This window comes from Pristiophorus japonicus, chromosome 18 (assembly GCF_044704955.1).
Source record: "Pristiophorus japonicus isolate sPriJap1 chromosome 18, sPriJap1.hap1, whole genome shotgun sequence".
Taxonomy (NCBI): domain Eukaryota; kingdom Metazoa; phylum Chordata; class Chondrichthyes; family Pristiophoridae; genus Pristiophorus; species Pristiophorus japonicus.
In genome coordinates, this window is record NC_091994.1 from 95,867,145 (window position 1) to 95,890,715 (window position 23,571).

The 23,571-nt window shown below is 45.2% G+C and overlaps 2 protein-coding genes across 3 annotated transcripts in view; one reads left to right on the forward strand and one right to left on the reverse strand.

Annotated features, from left to right (window-relative positions):
- Positions 1-7,727: 7,727 nt before the first annotated feature.
- Positions 7,728-18,662, reverse strand: icmt (isoprenylcysteine carboxyl methyltransferase). The gene is made up of 5 exons (XM_070860431.1): positions 18,467-18,662; positions 12,656-12,744; positions 11,887-12,056; positions 9,700-9,917; positions 7,728-9,285 (listed from the first exon to the last, which is right to left on the reverse strand). Exons 1-5 carry the CDS (start codon positions 18,653-18,655, stop codon positions 9,103-9,105), a joined length of 849 nt encoding a protein of 282 aa, XP_070716532.1. The 5' UTR covers positions 18,656-18,662; the 3' UTR covers positions 7,728-9,102.
- The window catches only part of LOC139228914 (telomere zinc finger-associated protein-like), a 40,343-nt gene continuing 35,098 nt past the window's right edge, over positions 18,327-23,571 (forward strand). The window contains exon 1 of one of the 2 annotated variants that reach the window (XM_070860427.1): positions 18,327-18,772. The gene's annotated coding sequence lies outside the window, so the exon portion shown is untranslated. The other variant, XM_070860426.1, reaches the window with a different exon arrangement.

Genomic DNA, 23,571 nt, shown 5'->3' on the forward strand with positions numbered 1-23,571 from the left:
TGTTGCTGTTTGCTCTAATTCTGGTTATCCTCACGTTTTATGCTGTTTCTTTTATCTCTGATCACAGCACTTTGTACTTACTTATTTAAACAAAGTGTTTGTCCTACAACGAGTATCACTGACATAATGAAGAACTGGTAAATCTGTGTAGAACTCAACACCTAGGAATTTTAATTTAATACATCACCCTCCTCTCTTGAAGCCATGGATTTTTTTGCCTCTCCCAAGAGATTGTGACTGTGGGGGTGGATGGGAGGTGTGAGGTTGGGCAGAGGGAAGGTGAGTCTAGCCATGACGGTCCGGCCATTATGATTTGGGGCAGGCTCAGTGAAAAAGCTGGTCTGTTTCTGCCCGTCAATTTTGTCTGTCCATATTCCTTGCTGGGTACAGTTACAGACATGTCGCTATGCATCATCCGCAAGCTCAGACTGTCAAGCCCCAATTTAAACCTAACCCAGCCGGCGAGAACGCAGTGGGTTGGGGGTCAGGCCCCTGGTTTACACCCCACCTGATTTTACACTCTATTGACTTCAGTGGAGCATAGGTGTGAATCAGATATTCCACCCAAACCCACCCAATTCTCGCTGGGCAGGTGAGGTTAAAATCAGGGCTTAATTGTCTGCAGATAATTCAGTCGTAAAGGGCAGCACAGCGATTCGGATGCTGTCCTCATCTGGTATCTAGACACACATGTACTATGCAGCAGGGGTTGGCGGATAGTGCTTAGGAGTAAATTTCCTGGATGATTTTTATTCCCTCCACAACAGGGAGGTGCTGAGTTCGAGGTGGTTCTCCCAATATGGCTCCCCGCTGAGATAAGCTAACCTATCTATTATATAATTAAATGTTTCGCACCTGGCGTGCATTTGCTGTGTGGATAAAAAGTCTCACACTTGCAAGTGTCACAGATGGAAAGTGTAGGACACCCTTGTGCTGGATTGCTAAAACATTATTCGTAAAAAAGAAATGTCACTGATGGATAATATTCAGTTATTGCCTCAAATGTTGCCGCACAGATAGAAATGCAGATGGGGAATCTACCAATCAACAAGGAGCAAGCAGGTATTAATCTGAGCAAAGAATAAGGAAATCAGCAAAAATAAAAGTACAAATAAAAGAAAAATCTGCAAATGCTGGAAAGCTGAAATAAAAACAGAAAAGTGCTGGAAAAACACAGGTGGTCAGCCAGCGTCTGAAAAAGTGAAAAGACAAGTTAATGTTGTGGGCCTAAAGCCAAGGGAGTTCACGATGAAGGGTACACACCCACAATACTAACCTGTTTTTCTCCTATTGACTGACTTGCTGTGTACTTCCAGCATAATCTAATTTTGTCAATAAAAGTAAACAGCAAAGAAAGCTTCCAGCAAACAGCAAGTAAGGAGAAAGGGAACGAATGAAATCAAACAAAAATGCCATCTTGCTTTCTCAGTAGTTGAAGGATAAAAACATACAAAATATGCCAACATCCACCATCAACTCGTTAACCATACACAGAGTTGCCTTTTGCAGTGTTTGAAATCTCTGCAACATTTCCCCCCTGCTTCTCTCTGGAACCTGGGTTCTGCTACATTCCTGAAGGCTGCATTGTTTTAGCAGTTAGATAGTGGATTATAATTCCTAGTGTCATTCAGTGTATGCAATGCTGGTGGACTACAACTCCCAGAGTGCAGCTTTAGGCGGACACCTTCTGGAATAGGGTGGGGGAACTGGGCTTAAAAACTGGAAGTTCTGGTAGATGCTTTGTGAATCACCACTGTCAATTATGTAAAAAAAAATGTTTTAAAGACATTGCCTGATTTTATAATTGGACAATTTTATTTTCTCACAAGCCTTCAGATTAAAAATCAGATCCAGGATAAAAAAATACATTCGTAGAAGTTGCCATCACAGTTGTGTGCCCTAGCAGTATCAAGCATGCAATCCCCATAATAAACCAAAACTAGCAGGCAATGATTAGCCTATGAATATAAATCCTGCTTGTCTTGTGCAACAATATGGCCAAAGCAAAAGAAATAGGAGCAAGAGTAGGTCATACGGCCCCTCGAGCCTGCTCTGCCATTCAATAAGATCATGGCTGATCTTCGACCTCAAGTCCACTTCCTCGCACTATCCTCATATCCTTTGCTTTCTTTAGTGTCCAAAATTCTAACAATCTCATTCTTGAATATATTCAACGACATATCCTCCGCAGCTCTCTGGGGTAGAGAACTGCAAAGATTCACAACCCACTGAGTGAAGCAATTTCTCATCTCAGTCCTAAATGGCCAACCCCTTATCCTGAGGCAACGACCCCTAGTTCTAACCTCTCCAGTTTACAACCTCTCACCATCCACCCTCTCAAGCCCACTAAGAATTTTATACATTGCATTGAGATCACCTCTCATTCTTCTAAATTCGATGAATATAGGCCTATTCTACTAAATCTCTCCTCATACAACAACCCTTTCATCCCAGCAATCAATCTAGTAACTGTAATGGAGATTGTGCAGAACTGGTCAGACGGCACAGGATGTTCTTTATCTCTATGGTTTGTGTAGCTGAGTTTGTTGTACAGTTATCAGAAGGAAAACTGTAACGAACCTTTACTCTCGTAGATTGAACATTCTACTTTCTTCCCACCAGCTGACATTACAGCAACCCCTCTCCCCCAAGACAATGCTACGGGGGAATCAGATAGTAAGATATAACTTTCATCTGGTTATTGACCCTCCTATGTAGAACAGCATTCAGAACAGAAAATAGGCCAAACTTTGCAGCAAAAATCAAAAAAAGGGACCAACTATCATTTGGAATCGAAGGGGAGGTACAGTCTAATTAATTTCTCCCATTATCCTAACCATCATAAAGTGAGATATCTGTACACTTACTGGTATGTCTCAGTCACTCCTGGCTACTGATTCATAAACTAGACACCTTGTGTAGCACTGCTTGTGGGTGCAACGTCTTACAATGGAACACCAGTGACTACCCACAATGCACTGTCCCCATTCATAATGTCACTGGAATAGAACATCACATTGTTCCAGCCTTGGGTGGGTGCTGGGGGAGAACAAAACATCAGCTTCCAGGTCCTCTATTCCTCCATAGCAAGCAGTTCTAAAGTAGACAACAGGTCAAGAAATAGGATTACCAACTCTGGTTGGACATATTTCTGGAGGTTTCATCACATCATCTCATGCCCCCAACTGACCCGCCCCCACACTCCCACCATTGGTCACCCAACTTGTCCATCCTTGCTGTGCCAGCCTTCCTACGCCAATCAGAAAGTGAATAGACTGTTCATTATCCGACTGGATGATTCTTCACGCTATTTACCCACCTTGGCTCCATATCGCTCAATACCCTTGGCTAGCATAGTCTATTGATCTCAGATTTAAAATTATTAACTAAGCTAGCATCTACTACTTTTTGTGGGAGAGAGTTCCACACTTCTACCACTCAATGCGTGAAGAAATATTTCGTAACTTCTCTCCTAAATGCACTGGTTCTGATTTTAAGGTCATGTCCCCTTGTCCGAGACTCCCCCACCAGCGTAAAAAGTTTTTTTCTATCTACCCTATCAATTCCTTTCAAAATCCTAAAAACTGCAATCAATTCACCCCTTAACCTTCTATATTCCAGGGAATACAAGAGTGGTTAGAATCTGGAATTGCTATCACATGGAGTGGTTGAGACGAATAGCATGGATGCATTTAAGGGGAAGCTAGGCAAGTCATCATCATAGGCAGTCCCTCGAAAGAGGATGACTTGCTTCCACAAGAGTTCATAGATGTTTCAATGAAGGACCCGATGTCCTGAACTCCAATTGAGGGGGTGGAAGATGCCTGTGCGTGGATTTGTTTAATGTGTGGTGATTGTTGCACATCAGCCACCACATGGGCTCGACAGAGCTAGGCCTTTATCCAGTGGCAAGGGTTGAACCAGGACGACTGGAGACCTGTTCTGCTGTACGAACCTAGTGCGCACACATATCGCAGTGCGGGCAGGTGCGTACTGCCTCTGGGCCCTCGGCTCTTCTGGGCCCCGTACCCTCATTCGCTGATCCTTCACCCACGATGTTCCAGCTCTATTTATAGCCCTGACCTGCGGTGGTGTTCTCACACAGGTCGGGGCAGCCCACGATGTGGATTTCTGGCAGATAACACCGCAGCAGGAACTGTTTGAGTCTTATCTTTTTGCAAGGCAAGTACAGGAGGGAGAAAGGAATAGAAGAATATGTTGATAGGATGTGATTAAGTAAAGAGAGTTGAGGGAGGCTCGTATGGAGCATAAACACTGCATGGACCAGTTGAACTGAACAGCCTGTTTCTGTGCTGTAAACTCCATGCAATTCTATGTGAAGAAACCAGAAGGTTTACTTTGTGCTCTCTGCTGACTCAGTCTAATTGTAGTTGGGCACTACAACTCATCCCTGCTGGAAAGTGCACTACAAGTGGTGATAGGTTCAGACTTGGACTGATGTTCCCCCATGGTTGAATATCTTTCTGACGTGCACTATCTAGACTTTTGGGCAAGGGTTTGGAGGGCCGTTGATGCCCTCGGAACTGTCCCCCAACGAGGAATCAACGTGAGGAGAGGAAAGGAAGAAAAGTTTTTAAAAAATCAGCCCAAAAGAAACTGATGCAACAGGGGCACACTCTCGATAGCATCTTTGATTTTCCTCAGAACAGTTTGCAAGACAAAAATTTCTGATGCTTGCAGCCTTTAAAAAGGATCTTGTTTAACCTGAATTAGCATTTAGCTAATTTATTGACATTGTATTAACTCAAACAGCTCAACATTTCTAACTTCTCAAGGGCAACTCGGCAAGGGCAATAAATGCTGACCTTGCCAGCCATGCCCACATCCTGAAGAATGCTAAAAATAAAGAGCCTAGACAGTGAAAGTTGGCCATTTACTTGAATGTGGCGTGGACTGTAGCAGACTCAGTTCTTGTCCTCATCTAACCTCCACACGCTCACTATGTTCCAAGAGCAAGAATCCTAACTGATTTTTCCCTTCTTTAACCCAGGGGCACTGAGGTCAATTGCAGCTCCCCTATACCCAAGCCCACAAATCGAGCCTGTAGACTCTTGCTGTTTTCAATGGCTCACTGAATTTACCAACCGAGCAATGAGTGGAAGCAGTCTGGTGTTTTCAATGTATTTGGGAGCCCACAACCGCAGATTGGCTGAGGCTTATTTTAATAATGCTGTATCTGGGCTCTCCAACTTCAGTAATAAGCAGATTCAGAGCACCGACTGTTTTGTCAGAGCCGAGCCCATTACTTCTATCTCCCTTTACCCCCTATCTTGGCCCCTCTTGGGACTTTCCCTTTTGTCTCTTTGCCTTCCTGTCACCGGTCATCCCACCATTTATTTCTCCCTTCTTGAATACCTTGCCCCCACCGCCCCCCCCCCCACCCCAACTCATCATACGCTCTTCCGATTATGTTGCCGAGAGGCAGCATGTGGTTGAGAATAGGAGGGGGCCAAGGATAAATCCTTGGGGAACACCAGAGGTAATGATGCGGGAGTGGGAAGAGAAGCCATTGCAGGTGATTCTCTGGCTATGATTGGGTAGATAAGAATGGAAACAGGAGAGTGCAGTCCCACCCAGCTGAACGACAGTGAAGAGGCGTTGGAGGAGGATAGTGTGGTCAATCGTGTCACAGGCTGCAGAGGGGTCGAGAAGGAACGGTTTACCTTCGTCACAGTCACATAGGATGTCATTTGTGACTTTGATGCGGGCCTTTTGGGTACTGTGGCGGGGCGGAAACCTGATTGGAGGGATTCAAACATGGAGTTCCGGGGAAGATCACCCCCCAATCATCATCTCTGAAGAGACTCTACATTAACTGCCTCGTGCAGTGTTTTTTGGTTCTGATTTCACTGCGTCCATCGAAAAATATAGAAAGTAAACTAAAACTTTCCAAACAATTTTGACCTGGATATAAAATAATTAGCATAATTTCTGTACAGCACAGAAATAGGGCACAGTGATCCACAACACACTACAGGTAGCAAAACCATATCCGGTAGACAGGATGGCCCAAATGGTCTCTTTCTGTGCCATATAAATCCATGATCACAGTGGTGGTCAGAGTTGCCAGTAAAAGCATCAGGATGTGACATGAGAAAAATGTGATACCATTTTTGACATGTAAATGGAATATATTTCTCTTTAAAGAACCCCCCACCAACTAATTTAAAAAACCATTTTCTCATTTTCTGGAGGTGCAGTATCAAGGTTGGACATCATTTTATTGGTATGGTTTCCCTCTGCTGCCTTGTGGCTGTTCCACATCTGAGCCTATGCAGTGAGCACTGGCAGGTATTTGACTCTGGTTAACACCATGTGCACTTTCATTCGGGGCATCAGTGGATAGCAACCAGGAACAGGAACCCAAAATATCCCCTTCTCGCCCTCTGCCAATCCAGGGGCACTGAGGCCAATTGTAGCAGTGCATAGTGTCACCTCTACAGAGGTCAATTTACTCACCGGAGACCAGAGATTAAATCTCGCACTTGGAGAAGCTGATCCAAAGCCACATTAATGGCAGCCAAGAAGGTGCTCATTCATCTGCTCTCACAGCTATTAAAATAAAACTTTTAAATCAGGCCTATATAAATATTAACACACACTAGGTTCATTTACTCTGCAAAGCAATAACGTTCTGATGTCACTGGGTTTTCAGCGAAGCGTACAGTGGGTATGCAAAACGTTTGTTCAGTGTCCACTTGAACTAAGAAAAACACTCCAAGTACAATTTGAGATATTTGTCCACCTACATAAAAGGGTGAAGTTACAGGTCGATGTCTATTGCTTGTAATTGAGTAGTGGGAGCAATGAGGTGATGAGTGAATAATTTCACAGAAATATGTCTCATGTTAAGCTGTATTGACTCATACAATTTTTTACTAAATTATAGCAATTACTTTTATTGGAGCAATTTGCTAAATGCACTCAGTGACGTTACCCTGCAGCAATTAGATGTCTTGAATTCCACTTTTTATTCATCTCCGCTGTCTGACATGCCCGATTACAGATAGCAGCCATTGTCTGAATTACAGCAGTCATGTTGCACAGTACAGTACAATTGCTGCAAGCTAATCACAAAATCCCTGGCATTAGTACGCAAGTAACTTGATTTAGCCCAGCCCTACAACCTCCCCCGCGAACACTCTGAAAGACTGATCTTTTATGCATAGTACCCTCCCCCTCACCTTTAGCAGCTGCGCCTTTGTTCCCTAAACCCCTCCACCTCCTCCTTAAAATCACAGAATGGGACAGCAAGGAAGGAGGCCATTCAGCCCCTCGTGTCTGTGCCAGCTCCTCAAAAAGTGCTATCCCAATTAGTCCCACTCCTCTGCTCTTTCCCCATAGGCCTGCAAGTTGTTCCCATCTCTTTGCCCAAGCTATTGGTCACCCCTCAAAATATCATCCTTGGCTAGGCATCCATTTTAGTTTGATTCTGCCTCTGAAGCACCTCAATGCATTTTTCTACATTAAAAGGCACTATATAAAGCAAGTTATTGTTGATGGTCCAAAATGTGGGGATAAATACACACTATATTGGGATAGTGAGATGTCCTGTTGTTGTCAAAAAGCGCTATATAAATGCAAGTCTTTCTTTTCTTTTTAGGTGATCAATAATCACTGGGTAGCTATTTTCACATTGTTTGGCCCAGGGAGAGATAAGAAAAAATGAGATGAGAATCAGACAACTTCAAAATGACAGACGGTACTTTGATGCAGAATTTCTCTTTAATTTAAAAGACATGGGCTGGTAAATTCCAAAAAGAAACCTTGATAATATGCAAATTTCCATGAAATCTCCACACACATGGATATGCCCTGCTCATGGTAGCTCAGGAACAAAAAACATCTTTGTTGCTACAAAAACTAGAAAATGCTGGAAAGCACAGTGAGAGGCAGTCAGCACGCGAAAGAGAAAAGACAGCTTAATATTTCAGGTAAGCTGTTCTATTTCAAATTTCCAGCATTTGCAGTTTTTCTTTTCATATCTAAGTAGATAATGTTTTTCTCTTCTCTCTCCCTCAACAGTGCAGAGGTAATCAAATTGTACTTAATAGAATGTGGTCATTTTTGTGTGTAGATTTTTCTCATCAAGGTGGGGAATGGAACACTTTCATTTCAGACACCCAGTGTCAGCATTAAGTAGTCCCAAGTCAGGTACGGCACGGGTTAGATACAGAGTAAAGCTCCCTCTACACTGTCCCATCAAACACTCCCAGGGCAGGTACAGCACGGGTTAGATACAGAGTAAAGCTCCCTCTACACTGTCCAAACAATGTGCCTCAGCTCCAACCTCAGAAGAGCACCATCTATTGCACCAACATGCCCACTCCTCTTGAGAATGCCAATTCATCCAAAATTACAGATTTTGAGGAATGGGCCCATGCCCAGTAGAAATTGGGTTGAGACGTCACCCATTTAATTTCATGAAAGGCCTTTGGTAGAGGAAATTTTCATCCCATCAGCCTGGCTGGATGTGTAACCAGGACCCAGAGGTGATTTAAAAAAAAACAGATCAATGTAAAATATCACTAATGTTAACATCTTCCTGAATAAAATGTAACAGGTTTTGATCCAGACAAAATAAAAAGCAGTTGTCCCTATCTTCTACAGACCATGATTATCCTGTGTTTACAATAAGAGACTGATAATTATGGAATTTACCTTTCCTGATACAGTATGTTGGTATATTGCAATACTGCGGCATCCCTACACAGTATAAAGCAGCCCTCCATGGACTTTCTTTTTGGTCAAAAACAGACAGTCTTTACGTAAAGTACCAAGTCTATAACGAATGGCTTTTGTCAAAGCAATAGCTGGAGCAAGTGGCCGCTACAATTCGCACTGCGTTGCCAGTTCCCGCTATGCACAACACAGCGCGCCCCTGTACAGATAAGCCCTCTGCAGCACCGCACTCTTGCTCTAACAGACTGAAGCTAGCTAACATATTCTCGACAGCAACAGCCGTGGAATTCTTTTCAAGGCTGAAATCAAACAATATTCAGGTGCTAAGGATTAAACTGTAGCCTGTGGATTCAAGGCCCGTTTTGATTGTGCATTTTTCTCTTCCCGTCTCTTCCCACTTCAGGGCTCTATTTTGGCACCTTTGATGAAGGGAAGCCGTGTTGGAATTAGTTTCTTGTACTGTTGATAGTCTTCGCCGAAAAATTGGATCAGAGTCAACTCCTCTTCCTCAATGCGTTCACGGAAGAAACGCCATGAAGCCAGCGTGTATCCTACAATGCAGATGGGGTTACACAAAATTACCTGAAAGAGAAAGAGGCAACGATTACCTGGGTGATGTCTCTAACAGTTTCGGGGCGGAGAGCGAGAGCAGGTGGGCGGAGGGAGAGCGGGCACACAGCAAGCTCTCACAAACAGCACTGTGATAATGACCAGATAATCTGGTTTTGCGATGCTAATTGAGGGATAAATATTGGCTGGGACACCAGGAAGATGTCCCCTGCTCTTCTTCGAAATAGTGCCGTAGGACCTTTTACGTCCACCCTAGAGGGGAGGCGTCTCATCCGAAAGACAACACCTCCAACGCACTCCCTCAGTACTGCACTGGAGTGTCAGCCTAGATTTTTTTTCCTGCGCTCCAGTCTCTGAAGCGGGTCTTGGACCCATAACCCAGAGGCGAGGTTGCTACGAGGGTGTGGAAACCAGTGATGAACCTACCTGAGTGCCGATACTCCAGTAAAACCAGCCCACGTAGGAGGGGTGCCTAGACCAGCCGTAGACTCCGGAGGTGACAAGCCTGTGTGTCTCGGCCTTCTCGTTCTGTACGACATGATTGAAGTTTGACCCGGCGGTCAGCATGGCCGCCTTGCGCAGCGACTCCCCGACCAGGACCATCAGCAAACCAAAGAAACTGAGCCATGTGATCTGCTTCATGCCTGCAAGTGAAAAGCAAAAAGAGATTTATTTTTCTCTATTAAGACAGAAAAAAATTCTGGAAAATACTCAGGTCAGGCAGCCTCGGTCGAGAGAGGAACAGAAGTTAACGTTTCAGGTTGATGACTTTTCATCAGAACTGGAAGATGTTAGAGATTAACAGTTTTTAAGCAAGTACTGAGCCAGTGAAAAAGTGTGTGTGTGGGGGGGGGGGGCTGGTGGGTAGTGAAGGAAAGAATAAAAGGGAAGGACCGTGATAGGACGGAGGGCAGGAGTGATTAAATGACAAACTGAATGATGTAACATGTTCCCCAGGAGATCTATTATCCGACAGTTCTGATGAAAGGTCATCGACCTGAAGAATTAATTTTTTTCCCACTGTCTGACCTGCTGAGTGCTTTCCTGCTTTTATTTCAGATTTCCAACATCCGCAGTATTTTGCTTTTATTTTTTTCCGATTTCTAATTTGTGCTGATTTAGTCGATGTCAGCTGTCAGGATGGGATGGGAGAGGCGGGGGGGGGGAAAAAGAGACGAGCCAGAACGCCCATTCCCGGTCAAAATCTCGTGGCTCCTGCGGGGAAATGCACGTATATGGATGTCAGATTGGGCTTAGCTGTGATCTCCACCCCTGTCCAGTGCATAGTTCATCAACACTAGGCTTACAGATTCACAGATGAAGAAAAGCTACATAGGTGAGGCCTCACCTTGACATGAAACTGTATCCAGCAGAAGTCAACAACCCTCCGGAGAAAAGGGGGAGGAAATGGAGGCAACGGAAGCAATTTGGAAAAAAAACCCAAGCAACTGGGCGACATTGTGCCTCATGCAGTCCTTGTGGTTTCAGAAGTGGGTGGTGGGTGATACTATGGTCGACATCAAAAGGGTTTCATGTCTACTGTACTCCATCCAACTTTCCAAAGACAGACAATAAGGCTCCTGTTAGATTCTGTGATCAAGCAAGGGGACATCCCCACAGCCATCTCCCATTTTACTCAGATACCTCAACCGAGATGAACAAGCTCGCCACTCCCCCTCCCAGATATGAATGCTTAATTCAGGCTAGAGTCCAAACCAGCTACTCAAAATGTGGAGTCCAGCTCTTAAGTGTCACAGCTACTGAGCTACGCTGGCCATTCCTTACAGTGAGGGGCACGTGACACTGGTCTTGGGGTCATTCATCCAGCACCTCTTATTATTCAGGTCTTTGTTGATAAATGCACATTAGTGAGGTATCAATACAGTCAGGAGACCCAACAAGGAATGTGACAAGAGTGGAGATTCTGGGCACTCTGGCTATAATTTTACCAATTGAATACTTGGGGCATGCTGGGATCTACAGGGTAAAAATACATTTTCCTAAAACCTGTAACAGCACCAAAATTTAGTCGTTCCTCCAGTTGCTTTGAATGAGAAAGCAAGGGGCAACAGAACCACTTAGCTAATCACGTGCCCCTTTCGCTGAAGTGGATGAAGAATCCGACAGTTTTAGATCAACAGGAGATGCAGAATTGCTCTATCTTGACCAACTCTCCAAAGATGCACTCAATGGCGTGGAACGAAGCTTCCCAAAGCAGGAAGGTCCCAGGTTGGATTCCTGCTCGGGGAATTAGCTGATCTCAGTCGCGGCAACAGTTGGAGCATTACAAATAAGCCACATTACCCTGGGCTAGCGAGGCAAAAATAAAAATCACCAATGCCCGGTCACTACCATGAAGTGAATGTCACACAGGACAGGAGAGGGCTTTGGTCCGCACGGTCAAATCATTAACACTCAGTCAAATCGCAACGATTTGTGATGAGCAATTTATCTCTCTTTTGGACCTCACCACTAGAGCAAATCTGGGAGTATATTACGAACCACACCAGGTTTATAAAAGGGCAGGGAGAATTCAGTACTGTACGCAGTGCACCTCCTCAAGCTACCACACCATGTGAATCCTAAAACAAAACAGTGCCACAACTCACTCACCTGGAAAGAGAAGCTTCTCGATTGTGAATTCCACCCAGGATGACATGGCTGCTAGCTTGTATTCCACACTATGATTTAACAGGAAGGAGTCCAAAGAGAGGGACCTGGGATTGATAACCGCAGTTACCAGATATTCTGAATAATGGAAAAAACTCAGCGAACACATGTACCTGTGAAAGAACAAACAGAAACTTGCAGTATTATTCTGAAATGCAAGAGCACTTTGTGCTAACTATGAAACAGAAGTTATCACAGGGAGTAGAGTCACTGTCTGTGGCGACCAGTTAGAATGGGAAAGTACAGGGATGATAATTGCTCTTTGAATGTTTAAACATTGCTACAACCTGCACTTGTTGGGTGCCAGAAAATCACTCACAATGTCGAATTGTATTGCTCCCATTTTTATTTTTTGCAGTTTGCAGTAGATAGTTGCGGGGGAGATCAATTATTTTTTGTTGAAAAAAACCCAAGAGGACTTTGGGAGTCGCCCTAAAGTCACTGGTCACAACTGTACACCTCTTTAAAGTATATATTAGTGAATCTTCCATGACATTGTTCACAGTTGACATCCGTTAGCCATATTTGTTGTAACAAAACAAAATGGCAGGTGGACCTGGGAGGGCTGAACAAGCAGGCATTACTGAGAATCCACTTTTGAACCTGCGAACAAAATCTTTGAACATGAGGTGGCGTTGAACAAGGCAAGTTTATTTTGGCCATCAAGCCTTTCGCCTGCACACCACATACAATCTACCAACAGGCAGCTTACCAGCCAAAGTGTTGCCATGATGATCCTCCAAAGCTTAGTATTAAACCACAGCCACAAGCAAAGCCGAGGAAACAGGCCCTCACAGCAACCTAGGAGCACAGATTAAAAGTCGGGAAACACATTTGAGAAACAGCCTTAACAAGTGGTTCAGTAAGAGCTCGAGCACAGCAGCTGCAAGTAGCTAGAACAGTTTAACAAAAATGTCATGGCTAAGAAAAGGGACGTGATCCACTGAGTCGATCTCACAAGTACTCCAGTTCGTCCAACACGTGTACTCACATTTTGAACTCCCATAATATCTGACTACTGCCTTAACCTGCTGGATTATTTCAAACAGCTTGAGCAGAGAGCACATCGGGGGAAGGGGCTGGGAACATGCTTTGTTTCCCCACGGGTTCCACAGTAAGAGATAATCTCAGACGAGAAAAAATTGTGGAAGGAGAGGGGCAGCAGCCAGTCACCATGGTCAGTGGGAGCCAACGACACAGGAATGGAAAAGCCTGCAATTCTGCAAAAGGAGTTTAGGAGATTACGAAGCAGTTTAGGAGCAGAACTTCAAGGGTGGCAATCTCCAGGTCACGTTCCCCGCCACATGCTGGAATAGGGAAGGATAGGAAGATTAGGGAGCTCAACATGCGGCTAAAGGGTGGTATCAGGAGGATGGTTTCCAATTTATGGGGCATTGGCATCAGTTCTGGGGAAGATGGGAGTTAATCCATAGGATGGGCTACATGTGAACCGCAATGCAGCTAATGAACTGGAAAATGGATAAATAGAGAAATCAAATGTTATTTAAAACTACGAAATGGCATACACTTCAATTCAAGGAGTCGAGGGAATAAGGCAGATGACCTGAGGGCACTGATAAACACGTGAGATTTTGATATTATAGCTATTATTGACACATGGCTGAAAGAAGGACTGGAATGGCAGCTCAACATTTCTAGTTACAGGGTTTTCAGACGGTATAGAGAGGGAGATAAAAAAAAAGGCGGGGGGGTGGGGGGGGTTGCAGTTTTGATTAAAGAAACAATTACAGCTGTGAGGAGGGATGATATGTTAGAAGAATCATCAAATGAGGCCATGTGGGTTGTACTGAAGAACAAAGAAGGGGCAATCACATGGCGAGAGTGTACTATAGACCCCCGAACAGTCAGAGGGAGATAGAAGAGCAATTATGTCGGCAAATTTGAGAAGTGCAAAAACAATAGGGCAGTAATAGTAGGGGATTTCAACTACCCCAATATTAACGGATAGAATTAGTGTGAAAGGTATAGGGGGGTGTAGAATTCTTCAAATGCATTCAGAACTGTTTTAGCCAGTACGTAGAAAGCCCAAGAGAGGGGGCGGTTCTGGACTTAGTTTTAGGGACTGAAGCTGGGCAGATGGAATGGGTAGCAGTGGGAGAGCATTTTGATGCTAGTGATCATAATCCCATTAGATTTAGGGTAGTTATGGAAAAGGACAAAGATAGACCAGGAATAAAAGTTCGCAATTGGGGAAAAGCCGAGAAGTGATTTAGCCAAAGTGAACTGGAAACAGCTACTGGAAGGTAAATCAGTGTCAGGGCAGTGGGAGGCATTCAAGGAGGAGAAAGTGAGGGTTCAGAGCAAGTATGTTCCCTTAAAAAAAAGGGTGGGACTAACAAATCTAGAGCCCCCGGATGTCAAGGGGCATACAAAGTAGGATAAAGAAAAAAAGGGAAGCTTATGACAGATACCAAGGGCTCAATACTGCAGAAACCCTAGAGGAGTATAGTGTGTGTACGGTAAAATTAAAAGGAAATTAGGAAAGCATGAAAAAAATATTGGCAAGTAAAATCAAGGAAAGCCCAAAGATGTTTTATAAATATATTAAGAGCAAGAGGATAACTAAAGAAAAAGCAGGACCTATTAGAGACTGTAAAGGTAACCTGTGTGGTGGCAGAAGACATAGGCATTGATCTTAATTAATACTTTGCGATGTTTTCACAAGAGAGACACGATGCAGGCATTGCAATCAAGGAGGAGGAGTGCGAAATATTAGATGAAACAAACATAGCGAGAGAGGAGGTATTAAGGGGTTTAGAATCTTTGAAAGTGGATAAATCCCAAGGCCCAGATTAAATGTATTTCAGGCTGTTAAGAGAAGCAAGCGAGGAAATAGCAGAGGCTCTGACCATCACTTTCCAATCCTCTCGGGCTGCAGGTGTGGTGCCGGAGGACTGCTAACGTTATACCGTTGTCTAAACAGGGAGACAGGGATAGACCGAGTAATTACAGGCCGGCTAGCCAGCCTAACCTCGGTGGTGGGAAAATTACTGGAAAAAATTCTGAGGGACAGGATAAATTTTCATTTAGAAAGACACGGATTAATCCCGGACAGTGAGCATGGATATGTTAAGGGAAGGTCATGTCTGACAACTTGATTGAATTTTTTGAAGACGTAACAAAGAGGGTCGATGAAGCTAGTGTGTTTGATGTAGTCTATATGGATTTTAGCAAGGCTTTTGATAAGGTCAAACAGGGCAGATTGATCACAAAAGTAAAAGCCCATGGGATCCAAGGCAAAGTGGCAAGTTGAATTCAAAATTAGCTCAGAGGCAGGAAGCAAAGTGTAATGGTTGATGGATGTATGTGTGACTGGAAGGCTTTTTCCAGTGGGGTTTCCTAAGGGCTCAGTACTAGGTCCCGTGCTTTTTATGCTATATATCAATGATTTAGACTTGAATGTAGGGGGTATGATTAAAGAAGTTTGCAGATGATACAAACTTGGTTGTGTGGTTGATAATGAAGAAGAAAGCTGTAGACTGCAGGAAGACATCAATGGACTGGGCAGAACAGTGGCAAATGGAATTCAATCAGAAGTGTGAGGTAATGCATTTGGGGAAGGCTAACAAGGCAAGGGAATATATAATAAATGGTTGGACACAAACGTGTAGAGGAACAGAGGGACCTTGGAGTGCATGTCCACAGATCCCTGAAGGTAGCAGGACAGGTAAATAAGGTGGTTAAGAAGGCATACAGGATACTTGCCTTTATTAGCCAAGGAATAGAATGCAAGAGCAGGGAGGTTATGCTTGAACTGTATAAAACACTAGTTAGGCTACAGCTAGAGTACTGCGTGCAGTTCTGGTCACCACTACAGGAAAGATGTGATTGCACTGGAGAGGGTAGAGGAAATTTATGAGAATTTTAGCTATGAGGAAAAATTGGATAAGCTGGGTGTTTTCTCTTTGGAACAGAGGAGGCTGAGGGGAGACCTTAGAGTTGTAGAAAATTATGAGGGGGGCTAAATAGAGTGGATAGGAGGGACCTATTTCCCTTAGCAGAGGGGTCAACAACCAGGAGACATAGATTTAAAGTAATTGGTAGGAGGTTTAGAGGGGATTTGAGGGGAAATGTTTTCACTCAGGAGGGTGATGGGGGACTGGAACTCACTGCCTGAAAGGGTGGTAGAGGTTGAATCTCCCTTATCCGACACCCTCGGGACCTGGCCAGTGCCACATAAGGGATTTTGCTGGATGCGGGGAGGTCAGCGGCCCGAGGTCGGGGAGGGGGAGCAGTTCGGGACCCTGGGCAGGCACAAAGTGTCAGTGGGCCCTCAGCAGGCCGAGCGTCGGTGCGGCCCCAAAGTCGGGGTGGAGGTCGGCCGCGTTCTATGCATGCGCCCCTGGCATCATGCTGGACGAGGGGTGGTGCCGGATAAGCGAGTCCCGGATAAGTGAGGTCCAACCTGTAGGGGCAAAAACCCTCACCACATTTAAAAAGTACTTGGATGTGCACTTGAAGTGCCATAACCTACAAGGCTACGGACCAAGAGCTGGAAAGTGGGATTAGGCTAGATAGCTCTTGTCGGCTGGCAGGGACACAATGGGCCGAAATGGTCTCCTTCTGTGCTGTACATTTCTATGATTCTATGAAAAACAAGGGCACAAAATTGGATTAAGGCAGATTTTAGGAAGGTGATTGAACGGAGATGGAAAGCGAATTGGCACACAGGATTTTAAAATCAACAATTAGTTTTTTTAAAAAAAGGATGGCAAAGTTGCAGAATATCTTGAACATAAGAAATAGGAGCAGGTGTAGGCTATTTGGCCCCTCGATCCAGCTCCGCTATTCAATAAGATCATGGCTGATCTGATCATGGACTCAGCTCCACTTCCCTGCCCGCTCCCCATAACAGTTTACTCCCTACCAATAAAAAACTACTATAAATTCCAGAATGCCATGGATATATAAATAGGTTAGAAACAAACTAAAATTGAAGAGGGCATATAGAGCCTCAAGGTATAATTGAAAACAAGAGAGAATGAGAAAATAAAGAGGTTAACAAAGGATAAAGAAAGCAAGAAGAATGAGGAGAACCTTAAAAAAAATTAAACAGTAAAGAATTCTACAAATATATCAGTGAAAACAGAAGTGTCAAATCTGAGGTGGGCCCGGAGAGGAAGAACAGAGGATAAATTGAGAGTGGCAGTATCGACAGAGACCAATTGGGTTAAATAGTCTGTTTCTGTGCTGTAATTTCTATGTAAAAATAGAAAGACATGAAAAATTGGCATTGTTTCATTAGAACAAATGATATTATAGGGTGATTTGATAGAAGTGTGTAAAATATTGAAGGAATGGGACAGAGTTGATATAAACACTCTGTTCCAGTGATTGAAGGGTCTAGAATCAGATTATATGCATCAAATTTAAGACAAGGAGGAGTGTTTCCTTTTTGTAAAAAAACACATACATGGTTGTCAGGCTTTAGAATTAATGACTGAAAACAGGTTAGATAGGTGGTTAATGGTAAAGAGAATAAAAGAGATGTGGAAACAAGGCAGGCACATGGGATTAAGACAACCATGGAACAGTTGAGGTGAGTGGCATGTTTCTGTTTTATGTGTATGTAATTTATCACCTCCCCCCACAAAAAAAGATACTTTATCAATTTAAACTTGTATTATCCTATTGACCTGATTTACCTTGAAGTCGTATATTCTAGATTAACTTTCTCTATACTATTCAGTACTTCACATACCTCAGTTTCCTTCAACCACCTTCTTTAACAAGATAAACCTCTGCTCACCACACAAGAAGCATAAGTATTGAACTAATCCCAACTTCAGGGGCTGAGTGAATCTGACTGGGGTACGATTCTAGACACCATTTGCCCTCTGGTACCTCACACAAGTGGACAACAGTTTGGCAAGGGAATAATATTAGCCATGACACTTGTTGCTCTTCAGAGTAATGTATGGGATTTTATAATCATGGCAGTCAGTGCCCTCAGTTTAATGTTTCACCACAAAGGAGGGCAGCACCTCTGTCAAATCAACAACAACAGCTTGCCTTTATTTAGCACCTTTAACGTAGTAAAACATCCGAATGCACATGAGTTTTATCAAACAAAATTTGACACGGAGTCACATAAGGAAATATTAGGGCTGTAGACCAAAAGCTTGGTCAAAGAGTTAGGTTTTAAAGGAGTGGCTTAAAAGGAGAAGAGGTAGAGAAGATGAGAGAGCAGTACTCCCTTCAGTACTAGACTGGTGCAAAGAGGATAGGGATAATGTTATCCTGGGGGAAAGAGAAATTACTCTCACCAGATAACTGAACGGCGTGAGCGTGCTATTCAACTGTAAGAGGCATCATGTCAAGCCCTCCACAATCCCTGTCCTTACCCGCACCTTTCACCACGGGGCGCTGCATAGCAACCGGGGTGAGAACAGCGGCCGACTTTCCCTCTTCTCGCCTCGACCCGCCCCCTGGGCCCAACACCAACTATCTTAGCCAAGACCGGGGATCCCCACCGTCAGCTCCTCCCGCCCGCTGGCCTCACCTGGTAATGGGGGCCGCGGTACAGCAGCAGTAACAACACGTTAATCGCGGCCAGGTAGGCGGCGATCAGTGCGCGGCTGGCGAAGCCGGACTGGGCCCCACTGAGCCGCGGCACCAAAGTGACCGACACTCCGAGCGCGAAGCAGCCGGCGCTGAGGCGGCCCTCAGCAACCATCCGGCCGCCTGCCATCTCCGCGCCTCGTATCGCGAGAATTTGACACCAAACACCGCGAGAAGGGCGGCACTCACCAAACATCGCGGGACTTGCAGGACCCCAACAGTGAGACTGAATGGCCTACATCCTAGGGTATTAAAGAAAAACAAAGACTTGCATTTATAAAGCGCCTTTCACGACCACCGGACGTCTCAAAGCGCGTTACAGCCAATGAAGTACTTTTGGAGTGTAGTTACTGTTGTAATGTGGGAAACGCAGCAGCCAACTTGTGCACAGGTAAGCTCCCACAAACAGCACTGTGATAATGACCAGATCATCTGATTTTGTTATGTTGATTGAGGGATAAATATTGGCCGGGTCACCGGGGGATAACTCCCCTGCTCTTCTTCGAAATAATGCCGTGGGATCTTCCACTCGAGACGGAGCCACGGTTTAACATCTCATCAGAACGATGGCACCTCTGACAGTGCAGCACTGGACTGGAGTTAAAAGAGGTTGCTACAGAGATGGTGAGAAAGATGTGATTGCACTAGAGAGGCTACAGAGGTGATTTACGATGATGTTGCCAAGACTGGGGAATTTTAAGCTATGAGTAAAGATTGGATAGGCTGGGGTTGTTTCCTTTGCAGCGGAGGAGGCTGAGGGGAGATTTAATTGAGGTGTATAACATTTTGAGGACCATAGATAGAGTGGATAGGAAGGACCCATTCACCTTAGCAGAGAGGTCAATAACCAGGGTGCATAAATTTAAAGTAATTGGTAGAAGGATTAGAGAGGATTTGAGGAGAACTTTTTCACCCAGAGGGTGGTGGGGGTCTGGAACTCACTGCCTGAAAGGGCGGTAGAGGCAGAAACCCTCATCGCATTTAAAAAGTACTTGGATATGCACTTGAAGTGCCATAACCTACAAGGCTATGGACCAAGAACTGGAAACTGGGTTTATACTGGATAGCTCTTTTTTGAGTGGTGCAGACACGATGGGCTGAATGGTCTCTTTCTGTGCTGCAATGATTCAATTGGTTTTGATCTTCCAGAATTCCCTAGATTCTAGAATGGTCTCCGTGGATTGCAAGCTGGCAAACGTAACCCCACTATTCAAGAAAGGAGGGCAAGAGAAAACAGGGAACTATAGTCCAGTTAGCCTAACATCAGTAGTAGGGAAAATGCTAGAATCTATTATTAGAGACTTGGTAACAGGGCACTTAGAAAATCATCATATGATTGGGCAGAGTCAACACAGATTTCTGAAAGGAAAATGCTGGCACAGGCTCGAATGGCCTTCTGTACTGTAACCATTCTATGATTCTATGATTCTAAAGCATGTTTGACAAATCCATTAGAGTTTTTTGAGGTTGTAATTAGAAGGGTCGATAAGGGGGAACCAGTGTATTTCGATTTTCAAAAAGCATTCGATAAGGTGCCACACAAGAGGTATTACACAAAACTAAGGCTCATGGATTGGGGGTAATTAGCATGGATTGAGGATTGTTTATCGGACAGAAAACAAAGAGTAGGAATTAATGGATTATTTTTGGATTGGCAGGCTGTAACTAGTGGGGTATCGCAAGGATCAGTGCTTGGGCCTCAACTATTTATAGAGTAATTTATATAAGTGACTTACATGAAGGGACTGAGTGTAATGTATCCAAGTTTGCTGACGGTATAAGGTTAGTTGGGAAAGTAAGCTGTTAGGAGGACGCAAAGGGGCTACAAAGAGATATTGTCAGGTTAAGTGAATGGGAAAGAACATGGCAGATGGAATATAATGTGGAGCAGTGTGTAGTTATCCATTTTGGTAGGAAAAATATAAAATAATATTTTTTAAATGGTGAGAGACTGGGGAGTGTTGGTATTTAGAGGGACCTGGGTGTCCTTGTGCACGAATCACAGATAATTAACATGCAGGTACAAGCAATAAGGAAAGCAAATGGTATGTTAGCCTTTATTGCAAAGAGATTGGAGTACAAGAGTAAAGAAGTCTTACTGCAATTGTACAGGGCATTGGTGAAACCACACGTGGAGTACTGTGTACAGTTTTGGTATTGAGTCCCAAGGAAGGATATACTTATCTTAGAGGGAGAGCAACAAAAGTTCACTAGACTGATTCCTGGGATGAGGGAATTGTCCTATGAGGATAGATTGAGTAGACTAGGTCTATATTCCCTAGAGTTTAGAAGAATGAGAGGTGATCTCATTGAAACTTAAAATTCTGACAGAGCTTGACAGGGTAGACGCTGGGAGGATGTTTCCCCGAGCTGGGGAATCTAGAAGTAGGGGTCACAGTCTCAGAATAAGGGGTCAGCCATTAGGTCTGAGATGAGGAGAAATTTCTTCACTCAGAAGGTTGTGAATCTTTGGAATTCTCTACCCCGAAGAGCTGTGAACTCTCAGTCATTGAGTATATTCAAGACAGAGATTTTTGATACCAAGGGAATCAAGGTATATGGAAATGGTGCAGGAAAGTGGAGTTGAGGTAGAAGATCAGCCATGATCTTATTGAATGGCAGAGCAGGCTCGAGAGGCCAAAAGGCCTACTCCTGCTCCTATTTCTTATGGTCTTATCAATTTGTGCAGCAACTTTTAGTTATTTATGTATCTGTATTCCCAGATATCTTTGTTCATCTCTCCCATTTCGTTTCTTGCCTTCCAAAGAATAAGTGGCTTCTTTATTTGTCCTACCAAGATAAACCACGTCACACTTTGTTATATTGAATTTAATTTGCATTTTATCTGTCCACTCTGCAAGCCTGTACTTTGGTGCAGTCCTCCACATTATTAGCTATACCCCACAATTTGGTATCATCTGCAAATTCTGACACCAAACCTGCAATTTCTGAGTCCAAATCATTTATGTTTATGGTGAACAACAGTTGTCCCAGCATGGATCCCTGCCGGACATCACTTCTCACTTTCTGCCAGTCTGAGAAACGTCTTTTAAATCCTACCCTTGTGCAGGAAAACATCAAAAGTGTTTAACATTAAGCAGGAAATGAAACAGTGGCCGCAGAGCATAAGGAAAAAGTTGGAAGGGTTAGGGTAGCAGTTTCAAAGCACAAGCAAAAAGAAGCATTATGAGGGAGTTCTTATAGTATGGAGGGAACTGGTAAGGGAGCTCCAGTGACAGTTGAATCCTGTAAGGGCTGAATGAGTTACCGCCAGTAGTGGAAGGGGGACAGTGCAGAACAAGAAGCCTAATGTTAGTCAGTTCTAGGTGTCAGCTGTGGCTCAGTGGGTAGCACTCTTGCTCTGAGTCAGGAGGTTGGGAGTTAAAGTCCCACTCTAGGACTTGAGCTCATAATTTAAGCTGACACACTAGTGCAATACTGAGAGAGTGCTGCACTGTCGGAGGTGCTGTCTTTTGGATGAGACGTATTTTTCCCTCAACCAGCATCACTAAAATAGATTATCTGGTCATTATCACATTGCTGTCTGTGGGACCTTGGTGAACACAAATTGGCTGCAACGTTTCCTACATTACAACAATGGGTACACTTTAAAAATACATCATTGGCTAAAAAGCGCTTTGGAATGTCCTGAGGCCATGAAAGGCGCTATATAAATGCAAATTATCTCTTTCTTTACAGTACTGGAGAATAATGTTTGCTACTTCACAAAGTGCTGGGTTTGAAATGCCTGGGGAGAATATTGAGGGGAGATACAAGATTGTAGATAAGGTTTTTACCTTTATGATGGTGGCTCTGAAGGGTATTGGTGACGACCATGTCTCTCTCTGGTAGTTGATTGAAGAACCGTAGGCTTCTTAGCTTGTTTCTTTGTGTGAGAGGATCATCTTCATAGGGAGCGATAAGGACTTTTCTGAATTGCCATATTACTGCTCAGAATGCTTTGGTGTGCAACCCCCGGTGGGCCGTGAGTCGAGCCCCAGTGGGCCGTGAGGGGCCGTGAGCCAAGCCCCCGGTGGGCCGGTGAGTCGAGCCCCAGTGGGCCGGTGAGTCGAGCCCCCGGTGGGCCGGTGAGTCGAGCCCCCGGTGGGCCGGTGAGTCGAGCCCCCGGTGGGCCTGTGAGTCGAGCTCCCGGTGGGCCTGTGAGTCGAGCCCCGGTGGGCCTGTGAGTCGAGCCCCCGGTGGGCCTGTGAGTCGAGCCCCCGGTGGGCCTGTGAGTCGAGCCCCCGGTGGGCCTGTGAGTCGAGCCCCAGTGGGCCTGTGAGTTGAGCCCCAGTGGGCCTGTGAGTCGAGCCCCAGTGGGCCTGTGAGTCGAGCCCCAGTGGGCCTGTGAGTCGAGCCCCAGTGGGCCGTGAGCTGAGCCCCCGGTGGGCCTGTGAGTCGAGCCCCCGGTGGGCCGTGAGCCGAGCCCCCGGTGGGCCTGTGAGTCGAGCCCCCGGTGGGCCGTGAGTCGAGCCCCCGGTGGGCCGGTGAGTCGAGCCCCGGTGGGCCAGTGAGTCGAGCCCCCGGTGGGCCAGTGAGTCGAGCCCCCGGTGGGCCAGTGAGTCGAGCCCCCGGTGGGCCAGTGAGTCGAGCCCCCGGTGGGCCAGTGAGTCGAGCCCCCGGTGGGCCTGTGAGTCGAGCCCCCGGTGGGCCTGTGAGTCGAGCCCCCGGTGGGCCTGTGAGTCGAGCCCCGGTGGGCCAGTGAGTCGAGCCCCCGGTGGGCCAGTGAGTCGAGCCCCCGGTGGGCCAGTGAGTCGAGCCCCCGGTGGGCCTGTGAGTCGAGCCCCCAGTGGGCCTGTGAGTCGAGCCCCGGTGGGCCGTGAGTCGAGCCCCCGGTGGGCCGTGAGTCGAATCTCCAGTCAATTCTGGTTTTCACTCCCCAGTTTGACCAGCTGGCTATTGCATGGAGGCACAAAAATGGTGACCTCATGGCTGCAGAGATAGTGGATGCATTGGTTGTAATCTACCAAAATTCCCTAGATTCTGGGGTGGTCCCAGCAGTTTGAAAAACTGCAAATGTAACACCCCTATTTGAAAAAGGAGGCA